General features: G+C 48.3%; 2 protein-coding genes across 14 annotated transcripts in view; one reads left to right on the plus strand and one right to left on the minus strand.

Moving 5' to 3' along the window:
* The window catches only part of PPIP5K1 (diphosphoinositol pentakisphosphate kinase 1), a 43,227-nt gene extending 38,881 nt beyond the window's left edge, over nucleotides 1-4,346 (plus strand). For all 10 annotated transcript variants that reach the window (XM_059858870.1, XM_059858869.1, XM_059858872.1 and 7 more), the window contains 3 exons: nucleotides 1,316-1,453; nucleotides 1,866-1,979; nucleotides 2,589-4,346. In XM_059858870.1, the coding sequence (XP_059714853.1) occupies nucleotides 1,316-1,453; nucleotides 1,866-1,979; nucleotides 2,589-3,253 (917 nt within the window). In that variant the 3' untranslated portion in view covers nucleotides 3,254-4,346. The remainder of the gene's footprint in view (nucleotides 1-1,315; nucleotides 1,454-1,865; nucleotides 1,980-2,588) is intronic.
* A 1,481-nt stretch (nucleotides 4,347-5,827) lies between these two features.
* MAP1A (microtubule associated protein 1A) overlaps nucleotides 5,828-24,084 on the minus strand; it is a 51,623-nt gene continuing 33,366 nt past the window's right edge. For all 4 annotated transcript variants that reach the window (XM_059858867.1, XM_059858864.1, XM_059858865.1 and 1 more), the window contains 5 exons: nucleotides 20,856-20,938; nucleotides 20,323-20,463; nucleotides 11,030-19,778; nucleotides 10,145-10,377; nucleotides 5,828-9,224 (listed from right to left, as the gene is read on the minus strand). In XM_059858867.1, coding sequence (XP_059714850.1) covers nucleotides 9,069-9,224; nucleotides 10,145-10,377; nucleotides 11,030-19,778; nucleotides 20,323-20,463; nucleotides 20,856-20,938 — 9,362 coding nt within the window. In that variant the 3' untranslated portion in view covers nucleotides 5,828-9,068. The remainder of the gene's footprint in view (nucleotides 9,225-10,144; nucleotides 10,378-11,029; nucleotides 19,779-20,322; nucleotides 20,464-20,855; nucleotides 20,939-24,084) is intronic.

Here is a 24,084-nt window from a genome sequence, read left to right on the forward strand (position 1 = left end):
TGTGTCTTGTATTTCTTCATCCTAGCTGAGGATTTGTTATCCTTTCTGTCTTGAGTTACGTTTGTAGGTCCTTTGTGGCATAGGTAACATTGTGAACTCTCTGGAGGATTCTTTATCTCCACCAGCTGTTATTTATTGCAGCGAGCACCTTCATGGCTCGTGCTCCTTGCCTCTTGCAGAACTGGGTTCGGTGAGGATATTGGAGCAGAGCCTGTCCTGGAGGTGACTGGAACACTGTAACAGGTGCTCCAGGGCTTCTCCTGAGGTGCTGCCAAGCTGCAGGGGTCAGTTTTATCCTGTTGGTGTGCTGGGCAGACATCCTGCCACAGATTGCATCAAGAACTCTTCTACTTTTTGCATTTCAAAGTATTTTTCCTTCTCTGTAGAAACAAACACAGTTTCTTTCCAGAGTCTTTTTGAGGTCCTTGGAGGAGACTGGGGGGTCACAGGATGGGAAGCCCAACCCTGAGGAGTTGAGAGGCCATTAAACTTGAGAGGTGCAGAGCAGGGGGCAGCCTCATTCCATATACCCACGGACTCATCTGTTTCTTCCTTGCTCCTCTGACAGTTCAGGTTGGCGTGGTTCCACAAGGCATTTACAGGAAGCTGGGATGAAGAGGAAGATGTTTTGCTATGATACTCTGCTGGCTTGAGCAGCAAAGGATTTATTCTGAATGGTGGTGCTGCTGCTTAGCTCTGAGAAAGTGTCTGTTACATGCTGAGATGCCTATTTATGCTCATTCTGGGTTTGCTGGCAGTGAACTCTAGTTAAGGGGACAAATAATTCATTACCCAGCCCTTCCTTTGGACACAGCCTGGCGGGGTGCACGGGGGGCTGCTGTGACAGGGAGTTTCTGTGGCTCCTTGTGGCTGCTGCAGTGTGTGCTCCCTGCTGCAGGGAGGGGGGCTGTGCCAGGCAGGGGGTCACCAGCCGTGGGACCTCTTTGATGGAAATTGTGTTGGCAGCACTTCCATTCTGTTTGGCTTCTGTTAGAGGGGGCACTGTGCCAAGCTCTGTGCCAAGTTCTCCGTCATGGCTGTGTATTTTAAGTGTCCCAGGCTCAGCAGCAAAAATGGCAGCTGCCAGATACTTTTCCTCCTCTCCCCTCCATGTGTACCCAGGAGCTTGCTTTCAGATTTGTTACTGCATGGGATTGCTTCATGGTGATTTTGTTGGGTTAGAAAAGATGACCTGAGGCCTGAGTGTGCCTGTTGTTTGATTCCCAGAGTGCCCAGCTCCTTCAGCCATGAGTGCTCCTGCATGGATTTTCCCTGCTGTTTCCTCTATTCATTTTCTGTTTGGGTCTCTTTTCAGGTTTTGAAGGCTGCTCCATGGTTCCCACCATCTATCCCCTGGAGACCCTGCACAACTCCCTCTCTTTGCGGCAGGTCAACGAGTTCCTGACAGCCGTGTGCCGCAGCTGCAGCGAGTCGCACGTCCAGTCCACCGCAGGTACTGCTCAGCTGGGCTTGTCTCTGGCAGGGCAAGGAGCACTCCTGCTCTCTTACGTTCTTGGGACAGATCAGCCTGACAGGGCTGCAGATAAGTGCAGTCCCTACAGCATGTCCCAGAGTGTTCAAGCCCAGGAATGAGCCATGGGACCCAGCTCAGAGCCATCCTAGGCCACTTACGTGACAAGTAATCAGTCAGGTCTGTCTATAGCTGATGAGTACAGTGATGAGGACACCGACTCCAGCTCTGGAAATCTTAGCCTCACATTTCCAGGAGCTGATGGGCAGACATGGCTCTGAATTGGCACTGGTCTTTAGCTCTTCCCAGAGCACCTGCTTGTGACTGCTGGCTATGAGCCATTCCTTTATGTCTGTTTGGAATCTCACTGATCTGTGTATTTTTTTGCTTGAAGCTTTGTTTGATTCAATGATTGGGAGCCAGATCCCAGGAGACCCCTTCATGTCCCAGCGAATCCTGTCATCATCGTCCTTGCCGCTGCGCCAGCGTTCGGATAAACCCCCCTGGTGTGAGTGTGCTCCACGCTCGGTCAGGGCAAATGCAGTGGGCAGGGAGGGAGGTCTGGGAAGTCAGCAAGGTCAGGAAACCAGTCTGCCTGAAAACAGTTGTTTCGTTCTCCTCCTTTATTGGATTAGATGCAATCTAGGTATTGCTCTAATTTTGCTTATTGTGCAATATAAGGCAAGAACAAGCATTAGTAGAGAATTAATATTTCTTTCTCTAGTGTTGACTCTCACTCAACACTCAGGGACTGTGTGTGTCAGGAACCAGGAGGAGCAAACAGAAGCTGGGATTGTTCCATCATAGTAAGGGAATGAAATAAATTGGTTTGCATTTTGAAGCGAAACATCACACTTCACATTTTGTGCTGTGACAACAGAGTCCACTCTTGGCTGTATGCCAGCATAGCACTGGATTAAAAGGTAGAATTGTACTCTGTGTGATTGGGTTTTCATCAGCTGAACTGTCAGAAATGTCCAAGACCAGCTGCAAGCCCCTGACAGGTCACAAGGGGTATAGACAGCCCTCACCTCTTGGTTGCAGAACTGTGGGACTGTGACAGTTCGGGTGGGAAAACACCAGCTTCATGTTTTAAGATTTTTCTTCCTCTTTGCAGACAGCAGTGGCCCCTCCAGTACCGTCTCCAGTGCAGGCCCATCCTCCCCAACTTCTGTGGACAACTCTGCTCGTTTCAGCTTCACTGAGAAACTTTCCATCAGCCCCCCCAAAAGTGAGGAGCAGCTGACTAGCCAGTCCCCTGAGCAGGAAGAGAGTCAAGCTCCACGCAGAGGGCTTGACGTGCAGGAGGGTGTGTCTGGGCTGCCAGTAGCAGAGCCAAGTGCCCCAGAGACCCTGATCTGGAATAAGGGCCCAGAGCCAGGCAGGATTCTGGAGCTGTGCAAGAAGGAGCTGGCAGGGGAGGATGCTAACCCAGAAGAGAAGAGCATGGGGGAGCGGGATGAAGAAAAATCATCTGGGGAAATTTTAGAGCCAAGTAACATAGGAAACCTCTCTGGGGAGACAGCAAGGTCAGGTGAGGGGTCTGTCAGGGGAATGACTGGCCTGGATCAGTCTGGGCTGTCCAAGGAGATCCTGGTGCCCTCTGAAGAGGAGCTGCTGGGAGAGGTGTTGGACCCAGAGCATACAGGCAAGGAGCTGCTGGGGGACAGTGCTCTGTCGGACCAGCTTTTCTCTGGTCACCTGTGCCAGGTGCAGCCACTGCCTCCTGAGAAGAATGTGGAGGAACTGCAGCTGCTGTGTCAGAAGGATCAGCAGATTTAGTGGCTTACTGGACAGCACACTGCAAGCACTTCTAAGCCTGAAAGCAGCCTGACTTCCTGCATGGCACCTCCCGCAGCTGGCAGTGCTTAGCAGAGAAGAAGCCACGTCCCAGGGCCACAGGACTCTGTGGTGTGGAAGAGACTGCTTTGCTCCTCCACAAGCCAGCTCTTTACCATTCAGCAAGAATGTTTGCCTCGTTAAATGAACAACAATGCAGTCTTGGTACTGGCATGGCACCTTCATGGATCAGGGACATGGTGCTGCACTGGTGTCCCAAGGGCTTTGTGCTCACTGGGACAGCAGCATTAGAGGACTGGTAAAGCCAAGGCTTTTAGGGTGGTAAGTCCAAAGAGGACAGATCCTCCTGACCTTTTGGCCCACATCCTTCAGAGAAAGGCATTCTGGGCCCAAATTAATCAGATCCATCACAACCACCAACCTCCTCTCTGTTTCTTCCTTCTTCCTCTCTCAATTCCCACTGCTGGCCACCAAAACCAGGTCCAGAGAGTCCATGGTAGGAAAACTAGCTTAAGCAGAAAGCATTCTGAATGAGTGTGGAAAAGAAGGGTAGTGAGGGTATCAGGTTTGACTGCCACTTGCAAGGAAACATCCCTTTGGCGTGGCCTTGGATGTTTCCCTGCTGAGCTGGGGCAGGCAGGAGCCTGGGGATCCAGCCTGAGAGAGGTGTGCAGGGAAGACACACACAGTTGTTTTTTTCTCATCCCCAAGGATCAGGCAGGGTACAGCTCTGAGGTCTTGGTGACAGGGATTAAAGAAACTGCTATTTTGATAATTCAGGATTATTAGAAACCAATAAGGAGAAATCTTTATTATATAAAATGAAAAGTATTTAATGGATATTTATGTAAATGCCTTGTGAGCACAAGCCTGAGGGCAAGATTGATACGGGTGTCCCTGCCGCATCCTGAGTGCTGGCCAGGGCTGTGCTTCCCACTCCTCCTGTATTTATGGACAAGTCTGCGTGTCTGTCTGTAGCTAGGATCTCTGTTTTTGTGAAGCTGTGCCCAAAGATCTCTATGCTGTGTTGTGACAATGTGTGTTCACAGTAAATCTATGCTGTGGGTCCAGTGTCTCTCTGTCTCTGATGCTGACTTGGCAGCAGTGTGTATGTGCCAAAGCTTGCAGGTGCTTGGAACAGCAAGCCCTGCTCATGCTCTGTTGTCCTGGAAGAGCAGCTGTGGCTGGAGTCAGACCTGTACTGAAAGCACAGGCTCCAGGCCAGGAAAAAAAAATCTCCTTTTTCCTACATGGGAGAGCTGGTCATACTGGGGAAGAGCTCCTGGCTTCCCAGGTCTCAGCGGCGTTTGTGGTAGAATGAGGACACTGGAATGGTGTGTCCAGCACTGCTCTGGCAGCCACGTCCCTGCTGAGCACCAGCCACATCTCCTGCCAGGACCTGTGTGTTTCTGTCTGGGGACAGGGCCAGGGCAGGGTGGTTGCCACGATGGACCCAACAGCACCTGCTGCAGGGGTCATTGCTGAGAGGGGCATGGAGCAGGGCCCTCTGGGGTGGGCGTGTGGCTCCCAGGTGCTGACCCCTGCAGAGCCTGATGCTTGTCACTGCACACCTTTGGGAAATGCACTACAGTCACAGGACCTTGGTTAGCTGGAGTACGACCAGAGACAGTGCTCATTTACCTGAAAAGTAGCTGTGTGTGGAAATAGTTCCTGGTTTTTAGTAACAGTTCATGGTTCCTCCCATCAGCACCAGGTTTGGCAGCTGCCCTGAGGTCTCCACCAGGGCCTGCACAAGCTGTGGTGTGGTCTGGGGCAATGATGGCTTCTCTCCTGAGGACTGTAGCACAGAACCTGCTTTCTTTTTTCTTGGCATCCACCTGTGCTGTTGTTTCCTTCGGAGGACAGGCAGGCAGGAACAGAACTAACTGGGCATCAGCCTCTCCTGACTGTTCCAGCACAGGCAGGGCAGCAGCTGTCCCAGTTTTCTGGTGAGGAGCTGAAAGAGTGTTCCCTTGTTGGAGGTCAGGTCGAAGTTCTGCAGAGGTGCAAAAGCCCAGCTGCCACAGTGGGTCAGGCATGGAATCCCTGGCATGCCTGTGCCCAGGTCCCATGCCAGCAGGTGTGCTGCCTGCCACAGGGCCAGAGACCCTTGCAGCTCAAAGAGTGCCAGCAGTGCTGGGCAGAGTTGCCACTCCCAAGAAGTGCAGGGACAGGCAGAGGGCTGCAGTGGTTCTGGAACTGTGAGGAGTGATGGTGTTGCATGGCAGACAGGCCATGCCAGGCTCCTCACTGCATTATCAGGAGCTGCTTTCCCCCCTACAGCCCTTAGCCAGCTGTCCCAGATGTTCCCCAGGAGGGACCCACAGTTACCCTGCCAAGGCCAGGGGCAGGGGGCTGTCCCAGGCAGGCTCTGTGCCCTATGTGCATGTCCCTGCCTGAGTTACAGGAAAGTTTAGCAGCTGCTGGTGAAGGTGAGGTGTTGGTGGAAAAGCTGGGGCTCGCCTAAGCTGGGAGGGTGGCACAGCAGCCATGTCTGTGTGCTCCTGCCTACAAGCATGGGCTCACTGAAAGAACAGGTGGAAACCACTGGAGAAGTTCTTGTTCGCAATTAATGTGGCTTTATTTGTAATGTGTTGGGCTCCTCTCTTGACAGCAGTTAGTTACAGTGTTTCACATGGAAATGGGCAGAAGGACAGAACTCAAGGAACTAAATTCGAATAGAAATGTGATGCTGAAGAAAAGAATCAGGGCTCTCTTCTTAAAACATTTAGCATAGAAGAAGCTAGGAGCACAAAATGCCATTTCAATACAATTAAGACGTTCACTTCTTTAATTATAGGTTTAAAATAGTATTTTTTACCTATTACATACAGGAAGATTACGCGTTGTTGCCCACATGCAGAAACAAGCAAAAGCAGAGTTTAACTGTTTCTCTCTATAGTGTTGTATTACCTCTGGCTCCAGGTGGCTCCTGCTGGCTCCTGTGGCCTGAGCAGGGCCAGACTCTATGAATCAGCATTTTCCTAAGTCTTTTTTCCCATTGTTTTTTTAAGATGGAAGGGGGTGGAGGAGAGAGGGAGATAGGGAGTGAGAGAAGCTCAAGGCAGAACAGACTGCGACAAAAACTGAAAAAAAATGTGGAGCCTTGAGGACAGGGAAGCAAACTGGTGTAGGATAAAGGTAGCCAAGCAGCAGAGCTGCAGAGGGCAGGAGCAGAGTATGGAGGGCAGCCTTCCTCCTGGAATCCACCAGTGGCCACACTCCTGCCTGGAGGATGCAGGTACCTCACAAAGCCTCACTATTACTGCTGCTTAGTCAGAATTGCTTCAAGTTTAAAATTGAGAAAACATTCATGTGTGGGTCTATCTAAAGTTAGTGCATTAGCTTTTACATCTAGCTACGCAGAGGGATCCCAGGAGCCAGTGAGGGCCATGCTTGTGCCTCTGGTGTCTGGCATCCTGCAGCTGCCACCGAGGCCAGTGGGCCAGGGTCTCCCCAAAGCACAGTGGGCAGGGCCCCCCAGCATTCTGGGGAGGGGCGGGGGCAGGTGTTTTAGTGCCTGCAATTGCCAGAACCAACATTCATTAATGCTGACCCCATCGGGGTACAGAGAATGACATTTATTATGCTGGCAGACACAGTGTGATTCCATGGTTAAAATGAACACAGCACAGGGCAGGAATTTGCTAAAGCCCTGAGTAAGCCCACATGCTCCTAACAAGGGCCATAGCCAAAGAGCTGGCTGTGCCTTGGGGAGGCTGCTGGCCTCAGGCCTTGTCCTACAGCTGCTGGGTTTTAGACACAGCCTTGCAGAGACATTTTTGCTGCCAACAAGTTCTCTATGGTCTTTTCATTTTGTTTAAATTGCAGCATGTTAGTATTTTTACTGAGAAAACCTCTGAACTGACACTAAAAGCACATGGTATCATGTTAACATGTATAAATTATTAAATCAACACAAAATGCAGCTTAACATTAAAAAAATAAATATATAAATTAAAATGCAAAATAGACCATTTCCCTAGAAACTCCATTTTAGTGCTAGGAGCAGGTTTCTAAGCAGCATTTTCTTCATGTCACCTGCCAGAAAACTAGCACTGTGACTGAAGTGTCCCAGGCTAGTGCAGCACAGGGTCTGAGGATGCTCATGGTGGAGTCAGCCCTCTGCTCAGGGCCAAGCACAGTGGGTGTCACGTCACAGAAGATGGAAATACTTTGTGCTGACTGACAACCACTGCAGCACAGCTTTCCATCTCATTCCTTCTTTCCCGGAGCATAGCCTGCTGCCACTCTCCTTGTCTTACAGAAAAGCTGTCTTTGTGGCAAGATCCTCTGTCAATTCTCTTGGACGTGGCAAAGACTCATGGATGCTGCAGGCTTAGTGCACCTGAACACCCCACTCCCTGCTGGGAGAACGTGTCTCCCACGCTGAAACAGGTCTGTGTGCCAAGCAGGTTCCAGGTGGCTGTTCAGTAGCCACAATGCACTCACTGCACACATTCCTGTTTCGGCCAGGGTGTCCAGAGAGCAAGGACAGATGCCCACAAGCTGCAAGGTGGCACCACATGGATGAGCAGCAACTCACCTGCACTGTCAGCACATCCCTGCCACAGTGTGAGGGAACTGACAATGACTACACTGGCTAAACTACTTTTCCCCGAGTCTTTGGGGAAGGGCCTTCTCTTCCCTCACACCACAAATGTATTCCCCACATCCTGGATACTTGGGGGGGGACAACAAAAAGCTTGAACACAACTCTAAGGCTTGGAGCCTGGCACACAGGCAGTGAGGAGATGGCTGCTGCATGCAGGCTGGCACACGCAGCGACACGGGCTGGGCACCAGCCTCCCCCAGCATGGCCTGCGTGCCCCTCAGCTGCTCACCACCGTCCTCCAGGGCCTTTGGTTTAGGGAGAGGGAGGTTTCTTGTACATCCCGGGCCAAGCGTGGCCAAGGCTTTTCAGCCCTTCTGCTGTTGAGGGGGCTGTAGTTGTGCGTTTGGATGCTTTGTGTGTAACTGTTCGGGCCACAGCCTTTCTGTGCCTCCTCCTGCCACACAGCTGGGGTGCAGGAGTCTGCTGGCTGCTGTGTGTGCGAAGCTCAAGTTAGCAGGTTAGGAATGTGCTGAACCCTCCCCTCCCACTGCCACGATCCTTCATCCCAGCTCCCTGAGCACAGCAAACAGGTGCTGCAGGATGCCACAGGTGAGTACTTGGGACAGAAATTTGCCAAGCTGGCATGTGGTGGTCGTGCCTAGTTGGAGCACAGGTCCCCTTGCTCAGAACACCTCCTGTATGCTCAGGAGGGGAGATGGAAGAATGACCTTTACTGTCACATTACAGTTCAGAGGGTTTTGTCTTCCCTCATCTCCCTGGTGCAATTCCTTTGCAAGTTAGATTTCGCCTCTGCCCCCTGCCTCCCATGCACTCTGCATGCAGCAGCAGCACTTCAGCCCTCACCAGAAAGGTGAGGTTCATGGTGCTACAGGTTAAATGGCAAGGCAGCCAGGAAGAGAGTAGAACAAGCTCTCACAGCAGCAAGGCAGCCAAGATAGTCTACAGAAACTGTACAGGCAGCAGAATAAAGCAGGGAAGGTGAAAGTGCCCCTGGCCTGCAACTGCTCTTGCGCAAACTCTTAGCTCAGTCCAGAAAATTACAGAGCCCTGCACTTCTTCCTCACGGCATCCAGTGCTGAGCAAGATGGATACCCGATTGCCTGACAAATGGGAACCATGTAGAGGACTAAACCAGAGAAGAACTGGACTGTGATTAGATGGTGTCTCTCATGTTGCATCGGTGACTGAAGAATCAATGGATGAACACAAAATGTGGGAGGTCTAGAATTCAATCTTACAGGCTGGAAAAGATTCATCCTGCATCACAACAGTGCTGCTGCTTGCCAGTACCATGATGTTTAGCTCCTGCTGTTTCTCATGGGTCTGTTGATACCATTCTCGTGTTACCTCAGTATCGTGTGTTGGGATCAATGTCACCTGGGAAGAGAAAGCAGCAGGGATGATTGAGAACAACTGCAGTGACAAAGAATGCCCGTAGGAGCTGAGGCTAAAATTTCTTGTTAATTTTGGAACACTGCACCCTTGGTACTGCTTGTTCTATTTAGTGTCTTTCAGATGTCGGGTTCTGAGGCAGAGCTTTATTTTATACAGTACCAGCACAATGGGGCTCTGAACTGGCTGCAAACTGGCAGCACTGACACCATAACGATGAGAATGGCTGCAGTGCAGGGGAGAGCATCGTGCTCTGGAGCTCCAGAAACAGCCTCAGAAAGATCCTTCAGTGTGAAAAGGAACAATACTGGCAGTGTCACTCTTAATGGACACTATGTGCCCATTCACCCAGTGTGCAACTCAGGGACCTTGAAATATGAGGCTGCTTCATCTGGAAGAACATTTATACCTTTCTGTACATGTCTTCAGGAGTGCCCACCTGGGGTGTCCTGCAAGCCTGCCTAAACAAGAACTGTGTTACAGAGCATTCTTGTTTAAATGCTCTATTAGTAAGCTGATGTCAGAAAAATCTTCAGCGAGCCAGGCTAGGAAGAGATGGCACTGGGTGTGGGACACTGATGAAAATTCAGTTTGTGTTGGTGTTTGATTTTGCTTGAGGATAGGCTCATCCTGCAGTATGTAAGGATGAGTGTATGATCTCTCAATGCTTCCTCCCCTCAGGAGAATGTGGAAAAGAGGACATATCTGCTTCCATTTGTGCCATTTTGCAGGTGTCCTCCTCCTCATCAGTACAAGCAATTACTCTGCTGAGACTGCAAAATAGGATGTGCCCAGTACCATTTGCTTCCTCTGAGTGTACTCCCTTGGGTATGTGATACCCATCTTCTTCTGAGCACTTGTGACATCAAAAGCATGACACAGCACTTTGCATTTCCATGACCTACCTGCAGGTTCTCTCCCCACTGAGCCTTCCCTTCCAGAAGCGCATCCAGCACCGCACGGCTCGGCTCTCCGTTGGCTGCATCATTCCCACTCACAACGTAGTAAGATGCTCGAACCCGCTTGAAGAACTCTGGATCTGTGTTCTTCCCACTGCAATGGTTGGGGATGTAGGCCAAGTCCACGTAGACAGGTGGACCCATAGGCACCGACAAACTGCTCTTAGGACTATTGGAAGCTTTGGAAAAGGGGAAACAAGAGGCTATCAAAACCCTTCTGCAAGGGACAAACACTCAGATAAACACAGAAGGACTTGGATTCCAGAAAGACTTTTCCATTGCAGCAGTGAAGTTGAGACTTATCCATGCTCTGCTGCTCAGAGGTGACCTGGTGCATTTCTGGGCCAGTGCTGTCACAGGTCCTGGGTGGGAAAGGAAATTCTGCTATTTTTTTGGGGGAAGGACTGGAAAGCTTTAGGATAAGAAGCTTTTTTCTGGGGAAGGGAACAAAAAATCTCCATTATTAACTTTTGCAGAGTTGTCATCCTAATTAATCTTTAGTCCTAATTTTTGTCAATAGCCTACATTTGCTTAAACACACAGACACACCCCCTCCCCCATTCTGATGTCCTATGTATGCTATCCTAGGGTATTACAGTAGTCTTTCTGGAAGGTCCATCCTGGCTTCCTGCTGTCCCTGTAAATCGCTGCTGCTCCTAGGACTCTAATGCACTTTCATATCAACCTTTTGTACATCTCAACCTTATCACTGCTTATAAGTCTTTATGCCTGACTGGGAAGATCTGTTCTCTGTTCTGCTGTGTTTAACCTAGTGCTTTTCTCTGTGTTGGACCTATAGAGATAATGCATTTTTCAGGAAGGATTTCTTACCGGGATTTGTTTTGATGCCGTTAACAAGGCTCTTGCCAGGGTTGCTGTGACTACTCCGGGATAACTCATCCTCTGGCATCAGCGCACTACGTGGTTTGGGCTTTTCTCCTCCATCTCTTTCTTTTTTGGCAGTGACAGATTTTGGAGATTTGTCCGATGACTGTTTCACAGGAGTGGGTGATCGTTTCCCTTTCACATCTAATTTCCGGGCAGGTGAGGAAGATTTGGGTTTGCTCAAAGGCTTTCTCACACCTTTGTTCTTTTCTTTTATGTCTTTCTTGGAAATTTTATCAGTTCTGCTCATGCTTTGCTCATTTAACATCATATCAGGATCTACCATGCAGACATCAGGGTGAGGAGGGTGGGGATGGGGATCTACCATTGGAACAGGCTGCGGATCATGGCTGGACCTAGAACTGGCATGATGAGTATTCCCCACAGCTTTGTCCACTGGGAGGAAATCAGCATCTTCATCTGAGTCCATGTTGGCGTCTGCTGTGATGGATGGACATTCTTCAGTCTCAGGAGGGACATCAGAGTCTGACTGGGAGGTTCCAGAATCACTCACTGATGTTGGAGGGGTTTCCTCCACTGTGGCACTTTGCATGGGACTGCTCCCAGTGTGGGGTGGTCTCCCCTGCACTGAAGGGTGACCCTCCTCCTCTGAGAGGTCACTGTCTTCAGAGAGCTCATGGGGGCTTGGGTTGATGAATGAGGGAGAGAGCTCTCCCTTTCTCTGCTTGTATTCACATGAGGAAAATTTCTGCCCACAATCAGAACTGCCTCCTAAATGGGTCTCCATGTCATGGGAAGCATCTCCACAGTCCTCTGCTTTTTCACCCCTATGCACATCTGGGAAAAATGGCTGGAAACTGCTTTCAGGGGACATCAGAGAGGAAGGACGGCTTTGCCTCTCTGTTTCCTCTTTGCCTGCACATGGAGAAAGACTGCTGTCAGAATCGGGACATGTTTTTTCATCCTTTGCCTCTGCTGCATGGTGTGTGCTTTGGAAAGCTGGCAGACTGGTGCTCACCTCTGTTGGACCATTAGCTGTGGTTTCATCTTTGTACTGATGATGAGAAAATGATGTCAGCACATCAGGGAGAGATGTCAGCGGCAGCGGCTGCTCTGCAAATGGTGCCTTCTGCTCTGGGCTGCTACCACGGGGCTGCTGCTCTTGCTCTGCAGAGAATGGTGTGGGCTCTGAGCTCTGGCACTCTTTTCTGCATGGCAAGGTGTGGTCACCCATGCCACAGGGAAATGGAGACCCATGTTCTTCAGCAAAGACAAAGTCTTTGGTTTCAGCTGTATGTATTTTCACAGCACTATCTGGAACCAGTGGAGACACATCCCAAGCACTCCTGGTACCTGATTCCACTCCTGCACCTGTGGATGTGGAAAGCATATGGGAATAGAAACTTTCTGCTGTAGTCAGTATCACAGGAGTGGTGGCCTCAGACGAAGGCTCCTCTGACAGGCTGGAAGAGTCATCTTTCAGCTGCTGCTGGGTCACAGACTCTTTCTCTACACCTTTGGAGAACACCTTGTCTTCTTCATATGGACTCAGAGGTGAGAATTTAGGAAAAGATGAATCAAGGCTGCTGATTTTCTCAGAAACCTCCAAGTACTCATCTTTGTTTCCCTGGGCTGACAGCAAAGCACAAGGAGACTCTAAAGAAAGAGAAATATCCCCTAAATGGCTTGCTGAGGTTTGCTTATGTCTGAATGTGCTGGCTGTTTCAAATCCAGTAGAGCTATCCATCTCTCTGCTCCCTACCCTTGGGCCCTGTTCATATACTTCTGTTTGTTTGCTGGAAGCAGATTTCAGGTATATGGCTTGCTCTTGGCACTCGGAGGCCACTGCTGCACTTGGATAATCTGCTACCCAGAAATGGGATTCCTTTGTGGATTTTTCAGCAACCTCTATCTTTTGTGAAGAATCATGGCACATTTCTGAAGTTTGCTCATCTCTGTCTATGTCTGGCACATCACTGTAACCAGCAACATATTTCTCCACAACAGCAGCTGATGCAGTCATCCTGCTTTCATATTTCTCTTGCCAGCCTGGACAAGAGGGAGAAGAGGCAGCAGATCTGGGTGAAAGGGGCTCCTGACATTTGCTCTGCAGGAAGGGGTCTGAGACAGGGAACTTGCTGATGCCTGAGATGCATGTATAGACAGTGCCTGCAGCTTCAACAGGGCTGTGCAGTTTAGATTCCTTTTCAGACTTCTCCTTAGCACCTTTTTCTAGCTCTGAGTCACTTGCACTTTCTTCCCCTCGACCTGCTTTCTCATAGTATGTATCTTTGGGATTTGGGATTTCAGATTTCAGGGACAAAGATGCCTGCTCCTGGCTAGACAAAATTATATTCTCATCTGGACAACCAGCATCAATATAGGTGGATGATTTTCCTTGATAAAAGGTGTCAGCTGTGACGGTGGGAGAGGCAAATGCTGCGCTTGCAGATGATGGATGCAGTGCAGAGTCCAGTTCTCCTGGTAAAGCAGAAGACACATTCAGTTTTTCCTGTCCTTCTGATGTCCTAGGCTTCCCTGTTTCAGACAAGGGAAAATATCTTTCATGGATGTCTCTGTAGTCAAAGACTGAATCTGCTTTATCCTTAGGGGATGCTGGAGATGACAGTTCCTTCTCAGTAGAGGTATAAAGGCAGGACTCTTCTTCCTTTGCAGACACATGAAAATTTTGACCTTTTTGAGAGTTCAGTGCTGTCACTGGCACCTTGTCAGTGTGACCTGGGCTGTGTGCACCCATGGCTGTGAAGGGGGAGGGTCCCACTCCAGACACAATTATCTTCTCATAGATGTCAGCATACTTGAAACTTCTTTCATCAGGGTAGGGAGTTGGTTCCCTTTCTTCTGGCTCCTGTCTTGTGGAAGAGTCATCATCTTTCTGTGTGCAGACCCCTTCCTCATAGGAATAAGGCTCAGGGGAACTCCTGGAATAGGTCTCTGGAGGATACACCTCTCGGATGGCAGCACCCACAGCCCCAGCACAGCCGACAGCATCACTACTTTTTTGACCTGGGCCTTGTTCTGGAGGGGAGTGTGCACACTGCCCTGACAGCTCAGCACTCCCTTTTGTGGACTCTGCAATACATTCTGCTGCTCTTGGAGATTGCAGCAGAGTAGATGCTGCTGCTGTCTGCTGTTTTCTTCCTGTAGAGTCATACAGACCCTCAGTGGATTTGCAGTCATCCTCTTGCCTGCTATCTGACTTGTATTTGGAATCTATTTCCTGATACAAATCACTCATGTCTAATTTCTTTTCAGACGTCTTCGATGGGACATCCTCCCATAAAGGTGGCTTGCACTGATCTAACTTGCAGGGCCTCTCTGCTCCTAGAGGTGCCTCTATCTCCTTTCTCACTGCAGACAGGGGAGATGTCAGAACTTGGTCTAGTGACTTTGCATAGATGTCTAGGACAGCTTTCTCCTCGTTGTCTAAGCAGGAGCAATCTTGTTTAGAGGTCAACAACGATTCTTGACTTTCTTTGTTTCCAGTTAAAGCTTTGGCCTGATTTTCCTCACCAGGGATATACTGAGGAGACAGAGGAGAACCTTCCCTTTGTGTTCTTTCTGGGACAGTGATGTCAGCAGGAATCACATCTACTTTCTTTGTTTCTGACACATGCTGGGCACCCTTCTGTGTGTCTTTGTAATCAAATGACTCCATCTTTAAACATTCAGTTTCTGCTTGCAGTAGCATGGGTGTGCCTTCAGCATGGTGAAGCTCCTCATCCTCCTCACTGGGTAATTGCTCTCTTCTCCCACTGTCTCTCCCTTCCTCAAGATACCCAAAGGCAGAACCCCACGCTTCTCTTTCTGCCTCTCTCCAGGTATGGCTGCCAGGCAAGGCAGGAGACAGGTTCTCCTCCTTTCCCAGTTTAGGAAGGGATTTTGTTTCAAATTCTGGTACCTCATCCAAGAATGTACACTCCCTCTCTTTGTCATATCTCTGCCGCCTTCCCTGAACAGGAGCCTCTTTTACCTCTTCTGGAAACCACACTTTCTTCTCATAACTTAAATCTTTCATGCAAAACTTTTCCATTTCTGGAGATTTTTTTTCTTGAGGTTCCTCGAACCTGCAAGATTTTACGCCTTCAGCAGAAACGTGTGAACACGTTTTATCTTCACTTGGGCTAGATTCTGTAAAATGTAAGCTCTTTGCATCTGGAGATACATCCTGAGAGTCCAAGCCTGCATTTCTTTCCCTCAACAGGCTCTTTTCTGATGCAGAAAATAAACTGCTGTCATCTGGAGACATTTCTTCAGTTGAAGAATCTCTGGGTGATGTGCCTTTAACTGAACTACTTTCTGGGCAAGGAGAAGATTTTGATGCTTCTTTCAGTTCTTTGGCAGAAATTTCCAGTGATTTTTCATATGTAGCTGGGCTCTGGTCTGTGAAACACGTGGATTTCACAGCTTCTGAAGAGAATTTGTCAGTGCAGTTGGACACAGTTTTTTCTTTTGCAGATACCTCTTCTGTGAAACTAAGAGCTTTGATATCTTCTGGAGAAATTCCTTTAATAAAAAGATCTGAAGAGATTTTCCTGCTGGAGCTCTCAGTGAGAGAAATGGATTTCGTCTCTTCTGGGGAAATATCTTCAATGGAAGCGTGAGAAGATTTCTCTTCTTCTGAGGTGTCTCCTGTTAAATACAGCAGTTTTCCTTCTTCAGTAGTAACTCTTTTAGAAATATCTGAGGATTTTTCTTTACCAATCCATTCTTCTGTAAAAGAAGGTGATTTGATGCCATCTGGTGAAAATTGCAAAGATTTGTCATTTTTAGATTTGCTTTGGCTTGTGAACTGTGAAAGATCCACACTTCCTAGAGAAGTTCCTGTGGTTGCAAATGGCTCAAAGGACAAGTGTTTTGGAAATCCCATTAAACCTTCTGTCATGGTTTTAGTTCCTTGCTCTTTTTTTAGTTTTGTGCTGGGATGCTGCTCGTCCTCCCCGATCACCACTGTGTCCTGCTTGTGGTAAGAGAGCCAGGGCAGCTCCTCCCTCCTCACGGGTTCTTCCTGCACCTCCTCCTCAGGAGACACTGGAACATCACTGCTCAAAGCCAGTTCATGTTGCACTGGTCCAGGCACTTCTCTTTCATGTCTGGATTTAGCCACAGATGCCTCATCTTCTCTGAGAGGTTCACCCTTGGCTCCCTTCACCACAACAGAACTTTGGCCTTCCAGTTTCTTGGCAGCAGCATCCGTTTGTTTGTCAAATAGATCTGAATCTACTGTTTCCAGCTTTTCCTCCACTGGAGACTGGTGGAAGGGCGTGTGCCCTGCACTGGTGGGGCCAGAGGGAGTGGGAGAGGCCATTTTGACTGTGCTGTCATCGGGACTGGTGCATCGTTCCTCAGCCTCGGCAGAGTCAGCCTGGGAAAATGGTGCTTCCTCAGTGGATAAAGGCATCCCCTGTGTGGGAACACTGATTATCACATTGTCAGGACATCCCTGAGGAACAAACACAGGGGCATTGTAATGCCCTCTGAGTTTCTCAGGCATCTCAATATTTGGAGTCCCATCTTCTTCATCTTCATCTTCTGCTTCCTCATGAAGGTCCTTTTTTTGAGTTTCCACTTTCCTCTCTCCTTCTGCCAATGCATGGAAATCTTCAGGGGGTGGAGATTTAAAGCATTTGTCTTCCTCCAAGGATGATGTGGGAGAAATTGTGCCAGCAGAGGGAACGTAGTCAAGACCTTGGGTTGCTTCAGTCCGAGAGGAGGGCATACTGTTTCCTGTGTCCAGAAGCAAAGAGCTTTTCCCAGTCTCTTCTGTTTGTGGTGCTGTTATGGATGCAACAGATTGATCCTCTGCTACTGATGTTGCAAAAGATGAAAGCTTGTCACATTCAGTAATGGAGGTAGCAGAAGATATGTGTTCCTCCTCGGCTAGAGGTGCTGCCACAATGTTTGTAGGATATGCCAGGATTTCAGACTCCTGCCCAGCATAGCCCTTGGCTGAAAGGTCAGCAGGAGGCATGGCCTGTATTCCATGTACTGCTTCAAAAGAGCCTGGATGGTCAGGAACAGAAATGTTATAGGCATTGACATCATACTTCAAGTGTGGGATCCTCTCTTCCTGTTCATCATGTATTTCCTCATCAGAAATGGTCTGCTCTGTTTCTGAGTAGCCAGGGATAGTTTCATCTTGGATATAAGAAACATGTTCTGCTGTTGCTCCTGCTGGGACTGGCAGGCTGCTCAGATATGACTCTTCCTTTGTTATGTCCTTTTCAAGTAACTTGGTTTTCTCATCCATGAAACTAAATTCTCTTTCCTTCTCTGTAATAGTAAACAGTTTGTCATCCCTATCATCCTGATTCAGCCTACAGAATTCTCTATCCTTCTCCACTTTGTCCTCTACTTCCATGTGCTGTTCTTCCTTTTCTTCCAGTTCTGCCTTTTCTATCACATCTTCTCTCTTTTCCTTCTCATCCTCTTCCTGTACCTCTGTCCCCTCAATATACTTTTCACAAGTTTCTGCTTCCCTCTGTTTTCTGTCCAAAGAGATTTTCTCCTCTTCCTCCCTTTCCTCCTCTCTGAACACTGGTGGCTGAGCACCCTTTGCCAAGAGGTCTGTATGTGATGGCAGGTGTTCTTTGTCAGGAAACACCTGAATGTCCTTGCCCTGCTCAGCTTTTCCCCCCCAGTATCTTATGTCATGGTTTTCATCTACTGTTTTTCTTTCATCCTCGATTTTTTCAGCAGGACCTTCCCTCAGCTCCCACTGATGGACTGACATTTCCTCTGCTGGTGATTCTTTTTCCATATCAGTAGTAGTTACTCCCTGGTCAGGGGTCTTTCTTTTTAAAATGAGATCCACTTCAAGGTTACTCTGACCAGTCATGTCGTTTATCTCTGCTTCAGGTGCTCCCATAATCTCATCACTAACCTCCATATCAGACCGTTCTTGAGTCAAGTGCAAGGCCCCCCTCTCCTCATGCTTCAGTTCCTCAAAGTCCTTTGTAAGATCTTCTGGTGAAGACAGGACTAACCTCTGTTCCACTATGGATGTCTCTCCTGGATCCACTTGTACAGGTGCCTTCTCCATTGGTAATGTCTTAAGGTCAGCAGGTGCCTTTTCAGGTTCTTTTTCAGGTTTTACTTTGATCTTCTCAGTTTTGAGTCTGCCTGGAAGTTTTGCCTTGTACAATGTTTTTCTTACTTCTGGGGTAAATGGTTTCAAGTCTGGTTTAGGAATTTTTTTGAGCTCAGGTTTGTTTTCTTTCTTTTTATCATCTTTCTTTGAATCTTTTTTCTCATCTTTCTTTCCTTCATCTTTTTTAAAGTCCTTTTTCTCCTTCTTAATCTCTTTCTTTTCTTTGTCTTTCTTCTCCTCTAATTTGGATACTTTCTCTTTGAGATGCTTTTTTCCAACCTTGTCTTTTGCCAATTTTCTTTTCTCAGCTTTGAGAGCATCACTTGTTTCTGTCTTTATCTTTTCATGTTTGACAGGTTTCTCAGGAACTTTCTCTGTGTGTTCCTTAACCTTTTTTTCAATTTTAGCTTCCTTTACAACTTCTGGTTTTACTTCCTTAATCCCCTCCTCAACTGCTTCTTCCTTCTTGACTTGCTTTGTCACAGTTGGCTTGGGAGAAGACTTAAGGCTCTCTTTACTGTCAGTTCTTTGTTTAATTTTGGTCTGCTTCAGCACAGGTGGAGGTATTCCAGAGGTGATATCTTTCTGAGTAGCCACCGGGTACCTCAGAAAATCTAGGTGCTTGAGTTTCTCAAGACCTTCCAATATCTTATTTTGAGGAGCATTTCCAGGAAACAAAACCCTTACAATTTTCTCAGTTGGGCTGGCTGGTAGCCATACCACTAGGGCTGTGATAGATGTGAGATAGGGAACAGAAATTTCACCTTCTTTTCCACTTGCAAGAATGATGCCAGTCTTTGCTTTACTATTGCCAGCCCATTTCTGCATTAGAAACTGCATTTCTTTACTGTCCTTGACAGGGTTCAGTATATACATGTCCAGCTTACCCACTCCCATTTTGTGGAAGAGCGTGATGGGCTCGATGGTGCTGCTCACCACCCTGTAGAGAGGCTCTGATTTGATGCCCAGTCTGTTGAGATACTGCAGTGTCATACACGCTTCTTCAATGCTCCTCTTTACTTTCATGGAGGCTTCAGGCATCTTCAGCTTTTCAGGAACATTAAAAAAAACCACCCCTAGCTCAGGAGAAATTAGGTTTTTCATCCAGTCACTGTAGTTGGTAGAGCCCTGGGATTGTTCCTCCTCTTGCTCAGCAACTTTCCTCTGTAGCAACCCGTTGATGCCAGGCAGGTTGTCTGCACCAATGTGGGTGAGCAGGATAGAGTCAATCCTATCCAGGTGCCTTACCAGCTTCCAGAAACATGACTTCCTCTCAGAGCCACCATCCACAAGGATGTTAAACCCATTGACAGCAAAGAGAGCAGAATCACCTCTTCCCCCAGGGAATATGTAGCAGCAGGGCTTAGAAAGCTTCAGAAAACCCCCTGAGGTGGGTGGCTCCAGAAGATCAAATGGAGATGGCACATCAACTGTCTCAGAGACATATTCTGCAAATTCAGACACCCCATCCATTTCTGGCAGAACTGGATCAGGATTCAGTTTCAGATTAATAATGTCCTGAAATCGAGGATGCCCAATGTTGCTCCAGGCTCCTTCTCCCAGGCACGACACAGTAAGAGAGGCCTTGGTATCTGAATCAGAGTTGCTGAGAATCTGGGTGACCTAATGAGATAAACACAGACAAATAAAGGTCAAATAGAGCTTAGAGACCTATACAGCCCTTAAAAAAAAAAAAAAAATGCAGCAAGTTAATGCAGAAATACTGAAGATACCATGAGCACGTTACCAATGGGAAACGTTGGGTGTAGATGAAATAGTTTGAAAGCCCATGGAAAATCAATGCATAGAGCCACGCTCTCTTTTGATATTCTTAATGTTTTTGAAAGCTGCCCACAGTTATGTCAAGACCCGCTTTAAGAAATTTTGAGTGTTTGTCCCCTGCAGAGCCAGTCTGGAAGGTTATTTCAAGCCGAACACTTAAAGGAATCACCCATGCCTGCACCCTGAAAAACTTAAGACAGAGAGTTAAAGCAAGATTCCCAAAACAATAACATGAATTATTTATAGCGTGCAATTTTTTGCTGGATTTCAAACCCATCTGTCTGCAAATCTGCCTGAAGATTACCCTGAAGGAAGGCACAGGCTGCATTATTCTACCGTGCACTCTGAACGGGAGGGGATGTGCTGGATTACGGCTCACACTCACCTCCGGATCTGAAAGTATCTCAGCAAACTTCTGGTAAGTGAAGGTCCCCGTCTGCAGGACCAAGTCTCCTTCCTGGTCTGAGCTCTGACCGCAGAGGATCAGTAGTTTGTGGGCTGATGAATCACACACAAGTGAGCGGACCTATTCAGACAGGAGATGAGACAGAGGGCTGCTGTTAGAATTTACCTGTACTCCACACCAGCACCCAGAATCCCACCCCACGGACAGGCGATAGCTCACGTTATTCACAAACAGCCAAACCCTACGTTTTCTACATATAAGGAAGTTGCTTCTTGAAGAGGGAAGACGCTGCTACTGTCTGCCCAACACAGCTCCATTCACACCAGAGTTACTGTGTATATCCTGATTACTGGCAAGACCAGAACACCTGGCCTTCTCACCACACCTTGCAGCAGACTGGCAGCAGGTTTGCACTCTCCAGAAGGTGCGAAGTGTGATAATCGTGACCTCCATGTCAAGCAAGGGCAGGAGAGCTGATGTGGAGAGAACTTGACAGCACATCTGGTCCTTACCTCGGACACGACGCTGTCCACATTAGGATTTACCAGGATCACCGTATCCAGGGTGTCACTCCGGTGATGGAGAGTTCTTTGGCCTGAGGAAAGAAAAAGGTTTAAACAGAATGAGAGAAGCTGATGAGACAGCATCCAGCTACTGATAATTTAGCCTCAAACATTTCACTTCAGCGTGGGTTTGATTGCAAGGCTTCAGTTTGCATTCAAGACCTAGTTTGATACCCAAGTCTCATAAAACAGAACAAACTCTTTTCAACAAGGAAAGAAATCCTTCTTCTGGATCAGCACGCTCAGCTCCAACATATTCTGAAGTCCACAGAACCAGGCACATTGAGCTGCCTGCCTGTGCCAGATGGCTGTGTCTGTAAACACTGGTGCAGACAAATGATCCCCTTCCAGACAGAAGTGCCTCGCCTCATTGCAGCTACCACAGAGGTGTCTCTAGCACTGTCCAAACCCTGGCCAGTACAGGGCTCTGTGAGCCAGTCAGTGGGTGCCAACTCAGCTCCCACTGGAAGGTGCAGCTCTGGTAACAAGTCTCCACTCATTCGTAACAGTTTCTTTTCTTTAATGAAGCATTTTTCTTTAATCCAAATGTGCACTCCTAAACTGCTGCTATGGGAAGTACCTAGACAACAAGAATTTTTATTCTTCTGTCAGAGGCACAAATAGAAAACAAGACAGGACTCTGCTCTCTCTCTATATTTAGAGAAAAAAAAAAAGAGAAGCCAAAGATCAAACAAGATCCTGGGAGTGCAAAAAAGCAATTTGTGTGCTCACCTTGGCATGGGCATTGTACAGATATTTGGCAAAATGCTTCCACAATTCCAGGGCCCTATTAAATTATTAGAGAGAAGGGTAATGAGTCTGCCGCGCTGACAGCCAGGACCAAAGCCACTGCTGTATGCCCACATCAGACAACTCTGGGATGCAGGACAGCATACAGCACCTTCCTGCAGCGCTTCCCTGGTCACTGCAGGCAGCACAGAACCTTTTTGATTACAGTCTTTGCTAATACCTGCCTCTGGACATTTCATCCACTCAAAAAGCCAGACACTTAGAACTTAACTGTTGGAATGTATAATTTATAGGGTTTAAGACTTTCATAGGTTTTAATCCCTCATATAGACTGGAGGTCCATAGATCTTCACTGAAAATGAACAACTATTTTTATTTTGCATCTTTCAGACAATTGTTGCTTTCTGACAATGTTCTTTCCACCCTCCACAACCTCCCATTGCCTCTTTCTAGGCAGATCTCAGTTCTTCTAAAATAGCTCTGTCAGTCTGGTGGAAGGATGGAAAGGATGGAAAGGATTGGAAGGATGGAAGGTCAATATTCAGCATAGCTTTAAATCAAACTCACTTTTCTGGAATGTTTTACTAGCAATTAATCAGACAGATAAGCCTAGAAGGTAGATTTCAGCCCAAAGAGAGCTAAGCTCTCACAGAATTATTTGTACTCAGCATCTCTAGCTGCTTTCTCAACTTGTCTTTCAGTTTGGCTAAAAATCACCCCTCCAGACTAAAACCAAACCATCACTGTGCAAAATACCTTGAGTTCAGTGGCATTTCTGCTACTTGATGTGGGATAGGTATATGGCTGGAGACACTGGGCAGCAAGCTCCTGTGCCCAGAAGGGAATTGCAAGTGAGCCATGTGGAGCAGCGTGGGAGGAGGCACAGGTGAGGAGGGCCCAGGAAGTGGGGCCTGGGGCATTCTGTGCAGCCAGAAGAAACAAAACCCCAGTCATGGCTGAGGCAATGATAACTCTGAAGGCATTGCTGATGTCCCAGCAGAGCTGACAAGGAGCACCCTGGATCTTCATGGATCCATAGTGCAGCATCCACACAGCTCCCCCATGCCAGGACCTCCAGTCCTGCTGCTTGGGCATCCAGAAGAGAAGTGATCTGCTCCTATTTGTCAACATTACTACTGGGACAAAGCGACACAGCCTGTGCCACCTTGGTGCCTGCACACCCCAGACATAATTTTAGCAGTGGTTACCCACATCACTTGGGGAACACTGTGTGGTGCACAGCACCAACACCAGCAGCCTCGTCCTTGTGCCACATGCCAGGGAGGGCTCTTGGGCACAGTGTGATCACCGTGGCTGCCTGTGGCAGGGGGAAGGCCAGCCTGTGGGTTACCAGCCGGGCAAGCAGCACTGGTGACAGTGCCAGCTGCAGAAGCAAGGGGCTCATCTGCAGCACTAACAGGCATGAAAACACTGCTTCTTAGTGCCATCCCATGGTCCCAGCCCAGGCAGCTGAGCTGTCCCCACTGAGGCTGTGAACAAAGCCTGGCTGTTAGCATTCTGCTGGCAGCCCCCCAGCCCCGCAGGGAATGTCCTCTGCACGTGGGGAAGAAAGAGAAGGCTCAGGCTGCAGGGCCAGCACTTGCTGGCAGAGGGGGAAGGACTGAATCTTGTGAAGAGCTGTGAGGATGATTAAGGGACTAAATTGTTTTCTTACAAGGTGAGGCTGAGTGTGTGTGGGGGTGAGGGGGGGATATTTTCAATATGAATAAATAAATACCTGATGGGAGGGAATGAAGAAGAGGAAGTCAGATAGGCACTCTCAGTAGTGCTCAGTGACAGGATGTGAGGCACAAATTAAGACACAGGCAATTTCATCTAAACACAAGAAAACACCGTTTTTACTATGAGTGTTCAAATACTGAAATAGGTTGTACAAAGAGGCTGTGGAACATCCGTCTCCAGCAATACTAAAAACACAACTGGATACAGGCCAGGGAAATCTGCTTTTGCTTACCCTTCTTGAACAAATGTGATTGGACTAGACAATCCCAAGAAGTCCCTTCCAGCCTACAGTTAACCAATTCTGTGACATCGGGAAGCACTGCAGCCCTCCATAACTTTGCTCCTGGCATGCTGCGGGGTAGATTCCGTCTGTTCAGTTGCAGCAGTTGATTCTCAGGAGGATACAGGAGCAGAGCTGTACAGACAGGCCATTTCCAGAAACATGGACTCCCTGCACACCAAGGGACCATGCACACCAATACCCCAAACTCTTTTTTAACTAAGTTCAGAGGCAAAGCAGAGCAGCACATGAACTCCAGGCTGAACTGGAAACTGTGAGTAAGGCAGCAACACAGTGCCCTAAGGTGGCCCATGCCCCAGCCCCTGTTCACTCCAAGCTGGAGCAGTGACCTTCCCAGCCCAGGGCAGGAGCAGCCCATGCCTGGCTAAGGGCTCTGAGAATCCA

Source organism: Haemorhous mexicanus, chromosome 13 (assembly GCF_027477595.1).
Source record: "Haemorhous mexicanus isolate bHaeMex1 chromosome 13, bHaeMex1.pri, whole genome shotgun sequence".
In the NCBI taxonomy this organism is placed as follows: Eukaryota; Metazoa; Chordata; class Aves; order Passeriformes; family Fringillidae; genus Haemorhous; species Haemorhous mexicanus.